The sequence below is a fragment of the Phaethon lepturus genome, unplaced genomic scaffold (genome assembly GCF_000687285.1).
Source record: "Phaethon lepturus isolate BGI_N335 unplaced genomic scaffold, ASM68728v1 scaffold1247, whole genome shotgun sequence".
NCBI lineage: Eukaryota > Metazoa > Chordata > Aves > Phaethontiformes > Phaethontidae > Phaethon > Phaethon lepturus.
Genome location: NW_010553792.1, coordinates 57,142 through 69,320, shown reverse-complemented (window position 1 = coordinate 69,320; position 12,179 = coordinate 57,142). Strand labels below are relative to the sequence as shown.

At 38.3% G+C, this 12,179-nt stretch overlaps 1 protein-coding gene across 1 annotated transcript in view; it reads left to right on the top strand.

Annotated features, from left to right (window-relative positions):
• Positions 1–151: 151 nt before the first annotated feature.
• Positions 152–12,179, top strand: part of SLC13A2 (solute carrier family 13 (sodium-dependent dicarboxylate transporter), member 2) — a gene marked incomplete at its 5' end in the record, with an annotated part of 41,802 nt that continues 29,774 nt past the window's right edge. The window contains 6 exons of the mRNA XM_010291621.1: positions 152–373; positions 473–570; positions 1,142–1,263; positions 3,190–3,351; positions 4,316–4,453; positions 5,215–5,332. Of these exons, the coding sequence (XP_010289923.1) occupies positions 152–373; positions 473–570; positions 1,142–1,263; positions 3,190–3,351; positions 4,316–4,453; positions 5,215–5,332 (860 nt within the window). The remainder of the gene's footprint in view (positions 374–472; positions 571–1,141; positions 1,264–3,189; positions 3,352–4,315; positions 4,454–5,214; positions 5,333–12,179) is intronic.

Genomic DNA, 12,179 nt, shown 5'->3' with positions numbered 1-12,179 from the left:
TATATTTTATATATAAATATATATATAATTTCTACATGCATATATAAATAAATATATCTAAAAGACAAGATGACCAAGTATAAAATTTTGATTCCTAACTCTGAGATTATCTAACAAATTTCTCTGATATTTCTTGTCCATTTTTTTCTAGCTTTCAGAAGAATTTTGGTTGTGCTGCAAATGCCTCTGCAAAGGCTAAGGAGCAACGGGCCTATGACATTATCAAGGCAGAGGGCAAGAAATTGGGCTCAATGAAATTTGCAGAAATAGCAGTTTCAATCCTCTTCATACTACTGATACTGCTCTGGTTTACAAGAGACCCTGGTTTCATGCCAGGCTGGGCAGCAGCACTTTTGGACAAAAGTGATACAAGGTATCACTACTTCTCCGCACTTTGAATAAAAATTAAATACGTTAGATTTCATAAAAATGAAAGCACGTCTAAACTAAATATTTGACCAATCTATTGCAGCTATGTCACTGATGCTACAGTTGCCATCTTCATCTCAGTTTTGTTGTTCATCATCCCTTCTGACATTTCTAACAACGACAGAGATAAACAACAAACAGGTAAGTTTACTGAAGGCATCAAAAATCAACTGTCAGAACAGGTACACAGGATGTTTTACATGTTAGATTTACAAAGGAAATTTCAAACATTAAACAAGATTTCAAACTGCTCTTCCTGCATAGCTACAGCTGTATGTTTTAGGTGAGGCAAGGCATGTGTCCCATAAAAGTTCTCTGTTTCTTGTAATTTAATGAAGTAGGAAACTCTTATCCCAGCAGTATTCCAGACACTAGTGTACACATATGTAAAACCTTCTGAAGCTGGTGTCTTCACGAGAGAATACATGACTTAACAGAAACACATACAGTTCTGCAGATATGTTGCCATACTTTTAACTCACTCTTACCTGTATTCTACTATGCCTTTTGGAGTAGCTACAGATCATTCATTAGTATTTTTGCAAGTCAAGTTTTAAAATCTTTGTTGATGAGGCTCCCATTATTTCCACAGTCTACTTGATCTTGCTGACAGAAGTGTTTCCTGACTTTCAGACTAAACTCACCTCCCACCAAGAAGTGCTCCTTTCTTTGCAGAATATAACATGGCTTACAAAACCTTTTTGGATTTTAGGCAGCAAGTCAAAGATCCAAGCACCTCCAGCTCTTTTGGACTGGAAAGTAGTTCACCAGAAAATGCCATGGAACATCGTGTTTCTGCTGGGAGGTGGCTTTGCCTTAGCCAAAGGCAGTGAGGTAACATTCCTGTGCTTACCTGGCATTTGTCTTCCTGGGTGTTTTCCATCTTGCTTTTCATGCGTGCTCTCCCAGAACGCAAGAGGGCATGCTGGGAGCACCAAATGCGCATTTCCTCAGCTAGTGGCAGTAGGACAGACTTCGCCATCCTTAGGAGGAGTCCTGTGATTAGAACAAACCTTTACTGTTGCCTATGCAACTGGGATGGTACTACCAATCAAGGCAGCATGATTAACTGCATTTCTAGAAAAGTGGATGATTAACAAACTGCCCCAACACATTAAAGGTTCCATTAAATAAAACTTAATTGATGTGGCAAGGATGAAGAGATAATGTGCCCAGGATGGGTCTCCAAACTATTTCAAACAAACTACTTATGTGATTGAAATTAAACTGCTAGAAGACAAATGTAGAGTTAGCTAGAGGACCTTCAGGAGCAGATAAAAACATCTGTCAGACTGAAGGATGTACTGATATACTTCTGCGGGAATCTGCCAGCAGTCCAGTGCTACAAATTATTTTTAAGTAATGACTTAGATGATGGAACAGCCAATACATTTATTAAATCTATAGACAATAAACAGGTTGGAAAAGGCTTCAAGTGCCTGGAATTCTAGTTTAGAATTCAAAGATCGCAATGACCTGTAAAATTGTTTCTAGAAAACAGGGATGCAACTCAATATAGGAAATAGGAAGAAGTATCAAAAATGCAAGATGTGGAAATAACAGGATAAGTTTTAACACTGCTCATACACCTTGTTCTAGTCAATATTTTTATATTGCTACTGAGAAAAAAAAGCAAACAACTGGAAACTATAGGTAGGACCATCATACCCAAGACATGTAAAATATAATCCTTCCACTCAGGACTGGTAAATCCTCAGGTACAGTAATGTATTCAGTTTTGAATATCAGTCTTCAACAACATGTAGGCTATATGAAGAAAGTTTAGAGGAAGGTAGTAAAAATTATCAGATCTCTGCGAAACATGTTTGGAAAAGGAAAGATTCAAGAAATTACACTAATTTATTCTAGAATAAGTAATCAAATACATAAAAGCTGCTGCAGAAAGGGAGATAGTATACTTTTTTATATTCTGATGGTGCTAAAGGGCTTAAATTGCAGCAAAGGAGATTTAGGTTAAGCAGTGGGAAAATGTTCCAACTGTAAAGACAGTTAAGCACTTGAAAAAATTATCTGGGCAGATTTTGGAAACTTCCTTGCTAGAGATTTTTAATAACAAGTTTGAAAAACATCTGTCAGTGATAATTTAGGTAAAGCTGATCCTGCCCTAGGACAGAGAATTAGACTAGTCCTTTCAAGATAGGTTCCAACCCTCCTGTGGGATAGCACTTTTCAATGTCCGAAGAGACAGGCTGAAGTAACCAAGATATGAAATAGGGAAGACATGAAGAACAGTGGTTGCCAAACCAGTAAGAAAGCAAGCTAGGCCATAATGCATGAAGCAGCAAGACAGGCACAGTTAGGTTATGTTCTCTTGAGAAGCTGAATAATAAGGATGCTCAAACTACAGCCCAGAATGATAGGGAAGATGCTGGTATTTTTCAGTGACTGAGAAGGATGAAAGGTATGAAAAGCTTCAGATAGTTGATCAAAATCTCGGATAATGTGATGAAATTACATCAAATCATGAGAATATCTGCTAAGATATATGAAAGTATTTTAGAAAGTGAGTTCAAAGATCTTTGTTTAGATTAAAAAAAAAGCCTCAAATATTGATCATGTACAACTAATGGCCTGAACAGAGAAATAATTATTTGCTATCAATAATGTACAGAAAGCAGTTTGTATGAGAACTCGTATAAGAAGGGAAGGTAGAATTGGTATGAGAAATGTAATTGGACTGTGATGTGGCTATTTCTTCTCCAGCCTACTATCTTGACAGACCTCTTTCCACTGTTACAGGAATCTGGTCTGTCTTCATGGTTAGGTAGCAAGCTGACTCCTCTGCAGCAAATCCCTCATCCAGCTATTGCTCTCCTGTTGTGTCTCCTCATTGCCACTTTCACTGAGTGCACCAGCAATGTGGCCACCACTACCCTCTTTCTCCCTATTCTGGCTTCAATGGTAAGTTCCAGTGTTTCAAAATAGTCTTGTAAGAACAGTTTTCAACTCTTCTCCAAACATACATCTGTTCAATTATAAAAACTAACTGCATGCCATAGTCAAGAACTGGTTTGTGTATCCAATTAGGAATACAAGACTTAAAATATACATATATGTACATGCATGCGTATATATTGACACACACTGTGCTTAGTTCAACCTTTCTAAAATCATTGCTGGTGAAAAGTAAAGGGATTAAATTCATTGGCATATTAGACTTTGCCTTCTGGCCTAAACAACCTCATGAGGTCACTGCCAGCTGTACTTGTTTTTTCCTATTTGTTCTGCACAGAGACAGCAACAGCAGCAGCATTTGCTTCCCTGCAACATTCCATTACTGTATTTCACTCCGACCACTAACCTTCCAGAAGTCTCTGAAGGTGATAGCATTAGTCAAGCTGTATGACCTAATTCAGACTTTTGCATTTCCACATGAGATTCCTGTCGCTGGGGTAGACATAGTTCTGCAGTGTGAAAAGCTGGTTCCAGATAGAAACTGGAATAAGCTCCACCAAAATCTTTTTGCATAGGCCACAGAGTCCAGCTAACCCCTAAACTGATCCACTCACCTTCAGAGCTTGGGCGGTTTCCTCTGATAATTCAATTTTGTTCTTAACCACTTTGAAGCCACTCCACATTTTTTCCTGGTTTTAGAGTTGAACACAACCCTTATTGTTAATTTATACTGCAGCAGTGATCAGATTCCACAATGAAAAACACAACGCACTGACCACAAAATCAATTCTTGCATTTGCTGCATAAAGACATCGGCTAAAAGTTTCTAAAGCAGAACAAAAACATGAGTGGGTGCAGTGTTTGTGAAAGAACAAGATTTCTGACACTGATACAATCAGTCATCTGCCAAAAGATTTCTATGCATTTTTGTATATCAAAACCATCAACTTTGCTCTCCCTTCTTGCATAGGCTGAAGCGATCTGCCTCAATCCACTCTATGTCATGCTGCCCTGTACACTTTCTGCATCGTTGGCATTCATGCTCCCAGTGGCCACTCCTCCTAATGCCATTGTCTTCTCATATGGACAGCTCAAGGTTATAGATATGGTGAGCAAAAGCGCATTCTTTTCAGAATTTTCATCACTAGTTTTGATCTTTCCTTTTTCTAATATTGGCTCTTTTTGGAAGAGTGTTAGAAATCTCACTGTACTGAGCTTATGTCAAATGGAAAGAACAACATACATGTGTGAATTAGTAAAGGGTCACACTGACTCTAATATATAATCAGAGCCTTATAAAGATTCTACTGAGCTTTTAAAAAACAGCCACAGCCTCTTCAAGATGTTCCAACAAGAGCTTGCTGTCAATGAGAAATGGCAATGTCTAACTGTTCAAAAAGCCCAAATGTAGATCATAGGGATGTCAAAGAGCCCTGTCATCTGGACAGTCCTTCTGCAGAGACTAGGGGAAAGCCTAGCACATCTCACTAGGCTGCCCTGATGCCCTTTCTCACTATGTTAAGAAAAGACAGACAAAGATGCCATGTCTCTTGATAACTTTTCTAATTTATAATGGATCCAAGAAGAAATCCAAAGTAACATTAGAGACAGATACCAGGTCAGAAGAGAAAGTCCTAGATAAGTGGATTAAAAGGATTTCAGAACTTCTAGTTTAAGAGGTTTATCTAATGGAAATTCATTTTCCACTAATAAAAATTATGTTTGTGAAGAAAACCAGCTTAAATGTAATTTGATGGAGTTGTGAAAAAAGGCCAAAGAGAAAATCTAACCGTATAAACAATCCTAATCCGCAAGGAAGGAAAAAAAGCACTCAGTTCAACTAATAACCTGCCTCTTTTCTAATTCTAGGCCAAAGCTGGGTTTGTACTCAACATTTTAGGAGTTCTGACGATAACTCTAGCCATCAACACCTGGGCTTCATCTCTGTTCCAACTGCAAACTTTCCCATCTTGGGCAAACAGGACAGGTACATGCCCATAATATGGAGAGGCACAGGAACCAACAACTGCTTCTGTTAGAGCTGCAATGAGAGCAAGACTATCATCTACACAAGTTTTGCTGAGGCAGTGGTTAAAAGGCCTGTTCTGTGGAAATGGACAAGCCACCTATGAGCAAAATCATTCAGTTGATAATTAAATTGCCTAACAGTGCTGTTTAGCAGGCAATTTTGTTACCCCAGCAGTAAGATGAGGTAAACTTTGGCTTTTCAACTGTTCCAGGTATCTTTAGATTTTTTGTCTCTGCAGGGGTAGATTTTCCCCAAGCACTAGCTCCATTGCTTTTCAAGATCCACTTGTAAAGTCTGAAATCTGCAGTGAGAAAACACAGAAAGAGGTGTATATAAAAGCAAGGAGAGAGACTATACGTACCTGATTTCATGCATATATCTGTGTATTGTCACAACTAATATGAATATTCACCTGTATATGAGTCCACCTCAGGACATGGTTTAGTGGGCATGGTGGTGTTGGGTTGATGGTTGGACTTGATGATCTTAAAGGTCTTTTCCAACCTTAGTGATTCTGTGATACAGGCCTCTGCGTATATGTTCAAAATGTACATGATTGTTATATACTCTATGGGCATTCACAGCAAGGCATGTGTTGTGTAATTACAGACAGATCACATACTGTGTTGTGGTGTAGCCCCAGCCAGCAACTAAGCTCCACAGAGCCGCTCACTTGCCTCCCCCTCCAAGGTGGGATGGGAGAGACAGTTAGAAAAAAAACTCATTGGCTGTGATAAAAACACTTTAATAGGACAGCAAAGGAAGAGGAAATAATAATAACAATATTACTGATAAAGGAATATACAAAACCAAGTGATGCACAATGCAACAAGCGCTCACCACCTGGTGATTGATAGGCTGTCCTTGAGCAGTGATTCCCGCCCCCCAGCCAACTCCAGTTTTATACATTGAGCATGACATTACACGATCGGGAATATCCCTTGGGCCAGTCTGGGTCAGTGTCCTGGCTGTGCCCCCTCTCACCTGCTTGCGCACCTCCCCGCTGGCAGAGCATGGGAAGCTGAAAAGTCCTTGACTGAGTATAAGCACTACAACTACTTAACAACAACTAAAAACATCAGTGTGTTATCAACATTATTCTCGTACTAAATGGGGAACACAGCACTATATCAACTATTAGGAAGAAAATTAACTTTATCCCAGAAAAAAACAGGACATACTGTCAGCCTGTTCTGTTAGTTTGAAACATATTTATTTGCAGTCTATTTGTTATGAATGTAAAAGACCATTTTTTGCTAGATTATCTGTCCTATTGTTATTTATGTAAGATTACAGCCTGTCAGGTCATGATAAGAATAGCAATATGCTCTTGAGAAGGGGAGAATCCCTGCGTCCTAAAATGTATATGATTAAAGATTTTTTTTATGTACCCCCCGTCTTACGGAGATTTTTCCTATTATATATCACTGCTTCTACTTCTGTCCTCCATGTATTAACTACTTGTCTGTGTGCTTCCTTAAAATATCTTGAAATAATCAGAGGAGTTAGCATAATTTATTTTCTTTTATTGTTAAAGTATTAATTACTTTATTATTAAGAGTCCAATTTTCTTAGACTCTCAAAACCAAGATCTTTTTCAAAAGCCTTTAATACTGTTAAATATTTAATCCCTCTTCTGCTGGAACTGACTTTCAGTAGCATATAGACTCCTAATGACCAAACTGACAAAGGTACTGGAATATCCAAAGTCATTCTGCCAAATCAAGCACTTAGTACCATAAAGGAGCTGGGTTCAGACAGATCAGTTAAACAATACGTGCCCCTGAACTTTGCACCAAATGCTTTGTTCTGTTGTTGCCTGCCTTCATTTTGCACAAAGTCTATTGCATTTCTGAAATCCCACTTGAACTGTACTGGTTCAATGAGAGCGAACATGAGTGAATTTCACTCTAAAATAGCATGCACGCTCTTCAAAAATCGTTCTTCTTTCTTTCTCTATTCTAGTTATTAGAAGACTAGGACAAAGCACATTGTACATTTGATTTATAAAATGTTAGAATTCAGTGACCTACAATACTTTCTTTCTGGTTCCAACCATCAAGGCAATTCTGGTATCTGCTGATCATTGATTCTGTTTGCACTGATAGCTTCATTGGCCTGGCAAGCACAGTTGCTCTGGAAAATCAGTGTCTCAGAAAGAACAGTCTGGCATTAACCCTTCAGTGGCTTTGAAAGATAGTGTTTTGATTTGATATGTGATAGGGATCCAATAGAATATCCACAGCACAAGATGGAAGAACATTATTCTCTTTTGCTAATGAGCTCCTGTGTAATTGATTTCAGTCACATAATGACTTGCTCAGGTCACTGCTAAACCACTCACCTTCTTTCCCTTTCCATTTACCTCTATCAAATAACATCCAAACTGTCTAAATACTTTCATTACCCTGCTCATCCTGTGTGTGAGTACCTAACAAAATGGCAAACTCAAGCAGATGATTTGCTGCGAACCTCTCCCTTCTTTGCTTTTGTTTACAGCATCAGGGCACTGTGCACAGCTTTTGTTTGCTTTTTGTTTTCTTTGAAATACTGGCACATAGTTTACATGTCCTTCCAAATTACTGCTTAGCTAAGCAGGAAATGTTGAATTCTTATAACATTTCCCATCAGCCTCTCCTTCCAGCCCTTTAAAACTGTGTTTTGATTCTTTGAAGTCTTTTCTATTAGTCTACATTATTCAGAGGCTGTGGTGTGCATAAGTACATGCAGGAGCACAGGTGCAATCTTTATGGCAATCTCAAGAAGAAAGAAGAGAGACATCAAGTAGCACAGAGTGTCATAGGGCCAATCCAATAATGCTGGGTGTTCCATGTTCATTAGCATGTATGAGTATATAAATGTTAGAGACTTACCAGAAAATGGCTGCAGCGAAAGTTACTCAAAGGAGACACAAATGCCCAGCTTCCAGAAGATGACAGATGAAAAACTGTAATCTGTAGACAGAGAAGAAAAGCTAACAATAATACCAGGACATAAGGAGAATGGCAAATTTCAATAGTTTCCACCTTGAAGTGATGGTAGTAGCAAGTATGCACTGGGCAGTTTATTGCCTTGGGTGTGTCTGAGTGCAGGACTAGTTGAAGTACAGCTAAATATAGTGTGCTTGTGCAAAAACCAGTAACACTATTAAAAATGTTCATAATTTTCTAAGCAAAGCAGGTAGAAAGTGTTTCTAAGCCCCATTATTACACAGATCACCTTTGAAGGGTGGTTCCCCATTATGTTTCCAGATATTGCCCTGAAGGAGTGGCTGTATTTCCCATTGTGTGATCAAATTTCACAATCTTCTGTGAAACTGCCAGCTCAGCACCTGTTGTAGTTAGGTGTGATTGCCAATGCAGCTCTTCATTTCAGAGTTGACACTAAGTTTGTTTTACATAAGAGTTGTAAGTGATAAATTTGTTAATGAGAAGGGGATGTCTGCCTTCTTGCCTGCATTCTCTAAAAAGCAAGTGCTCTACAAAACCACAAAATACAGGTTTCCCACAGTATATGCCAGTGAGTAAGTGGGTGACTCGCAGTCACCTCCTCCATTTTCCCTGGAGTTATGGTGCTGTCTTGCCTTGCCTTGCCCAGACACACACGCACACACACGCACACACACACAAGTTCTACAGGCACATACATGTACACCTAAGACAATATGAAAGACTTACCTTGGTAAACATATACATTTCTGCAACACATGATCACACCAGAAAAAAAGATGAATTTTAAGCAGGCTAATACAACAATGAACATAGCTTACATTTGAGAAAGGCACTTCATCATAAACATCTTGACAGAAATTTGTAAAGTGTCATGTAAGTGATACAAGGGTCACTTCATCAAGCACTGAAATCATAAACAGACTTAACAGAACACATGACAATTTTAAAGCCAAAACAGGATAAAGCCAGCATGTGTTTCTAATGCTGAAGTTGGTTTGAAGAAACCAAAAATTTGCTCCCAGTCACTTAAAAGCTATTAGAATGAACTTTAAGGAATCTTTGTTGCATAGCACTGAAACCTTGAAATATATCTAAATCTTACAACTTAATTCCTTAGCTTTCATTAAAAAACAAAAATGCTTTAAAGGAAGCCTTATCATATAACGGACATAAAATTTTCAAAAAGATGAAAAAATACCTTCAGAAAACAAAATACAAACCGACAGAAACATGAAGGTCCTGTGTTTTATCCAATAGTCATCAGCATATATGTAAATACAGACCTTTCTCCAGAAGCTGTAAGAGCAGTTCCACTCTCATCCCTGGAGGTAATTCCTCCCTCAGATAACTATGGTATGTTGGCAGTAGTTTGCACCTTAGTGCAAAAATCCAACTCTCTCCAGTTAGCATATGTGTTCTAAGAATACAACTCTTTGCACTCAATTAGCATGTTGGATTTAGTGTTTGCAAAGGCAGAAACAGAGTTTAGAATTTCTGCAATGATGAATAACCAGGTAAAGAACAGAAAATAGAAACAGAAGGACTTAGGAAATATGTAACTTTAAATCATCAAGGAATTTCACAAGCCTCAATTTTCCAACACAGAACCAATAAAACTATTTACAACTTGATTCACTGAACTTTATGATTTGAGTTAGTTAATGACCAAGGTGCCAAAGTCTGGAAATGAAGTGGTTTGAATACACTAATCACCTGGTCTTCAAAATAACAACTGTTTAATAGAACTTAATCACTACTGTCAATGCTGTGCATTTTCTCCTATTAAAGAAACATTTAATATTATTTAGCCTTTAATCATATTAACAGACTGAAAACATCAAGTTGCTATTCAGGATGTACGGATGCTCTTGCAATGTGCCATCTAGTGGCTGCAGGCACTTCACCAGGGCAGGCCCAAAATTCCTAAATCCAGGCCAAGCACCTAGTCTGGTCTTAATCTTCCTCAGAAAACATCCTTAAATAGCTAAGGAGAAAGTAATGGAGCAAGAGGAACACTTCTCAAAGGTAGTGCATGACAGCATATCTCCAAAATTAGAAGTATATTAATCAACCCAGTTAAATAAAAATTGATTGAAATTGTCAAAAAGGAAAAAAACAAACCACAAATTGACTTGAAAATAGAGAAGGGACAGAATGGTTAATTCAAGGGTTCAATGCTTATTTATCGTTATGCATGATTTAGATCAGACCAGATGCAACTGCTTCAAAGTTCAGACCTTGTAGGTCTATATAAGGTATCAAGATAGATATCAAGCATTCGTTGTCACTACTTTCAGATGGCACTGTACTTGAAATATTAAGTATGATCAACTAAAACATCGAAACTTTACTCTGCTTCAAGTTGATACTATTCAGTCAACTATTCAGATTAGTATTAAGGTTCTCTTGCCAACTTAGCAGCATTACAGGAATTTCCTCATTTCCCTTGATCTCTGTCCAGTCTATGAGAAACAGAGCAATTTCAAGTTTTCCCAATACCTGCCACTGGGACCTAGGGCTTTCCATTCTTTGGAAGGGAATGGAAAGCCCTAGGACACCAGATTTCATTAATTCTGCTGATTACAGAGCTTCTAATTTCTTTCTATAAAGCAAAAGGAAAAGTGGTCAGAGTTGTCCATGAAACTAATGTCCATATTAATATGGAATTGCACAATATCAGAAGGGCAAGTGGTGTGCAAAAGCAGAAGGGGAATACAGTCTCGGTACAGTTAGCTGTTATGGCACCAGTTTCCCTGGTTGCCTGTCAAGGGGATCCTTGACAGTGAGTAGTGGTTATTCTGGAGCAGTTGTAGCAACTGCAAAGGGAAAGTCACATTTCCCTTTTTGCTGTAGGACTATCCTGATGAGACTTGCTAGAAAATTCAAAAGGATCCTCTTTATTTTTAAGATGTCTGTCACCTGAAGGGAATTTGAATTTTCCTCCTTATTCTTACCTCTGGCAATATCATTCCTGCCACATGAAACATGCAATCATAAATCATTTGTCTGCATTGCAGATAACACAGTTGTACAATGCAAGCTTCCTCACACCTGTGCTTTTTCTTTTCTCCTTAGACCTAAGCAAGCGGTGTTGTGGTATCAAGAGCTACAACCGGTACTAAAGAAATAGCAGTCTCAGAAGATACTGCCTAGGCAATCTGAAATAATCTTTGTAATTCCTTTAGTGTTACATCTTTATCCAGGCTACACAGAAAATAGTAACATCATCAGAATTTGTTCAGATGACTTTCAGAGACTGGACTGCTCAATGTAACTTGAAAGCTTAAGGATGAAGACAGAACAGTTTTTCCTCTAATTAGTGGCGAAAGCCAATGACCACAGCTAGTGCTACAGTCCTTCTGGATAGTCACAACAGAAAGATCAGTGAATGGCACAGAAAAAGCAAACTCTATTTTCATGCTCATACATTATCTCTTAATTTAAGATGCTCTGACAGTTGATAGAAAGTATGGTGTATGGACAAGACAAAAATCAATTTCTGAAATATACTGAGAAAATACTGAAGCGTAGCTGCCAGGGGGGCAGGTTCTCTCTGCCATCCTGGCTCCAGAAACAAGTCTTTCTCCCCAGTGTACACGGGGTATGTGGAAGTGCAGGAGTTCATACTCTATGTTTCTGTATTTTGGCAGAGATACTATAAGGAAAAAAAATAGCTTATTAGCCTAGAAGAAAAATCTTTGATCTGTTTACACTGTAACCACACACCTGTATCTCAGAAATATGAGACAATTGATGGGGAAAGGGGAGGGGACTGACATCTTTAGTTTCCTCTGCACCAGGTGCAGTCAAGTATGTAATATCTTTCTAGCCACTATTTTGAATCAGTGCCACTT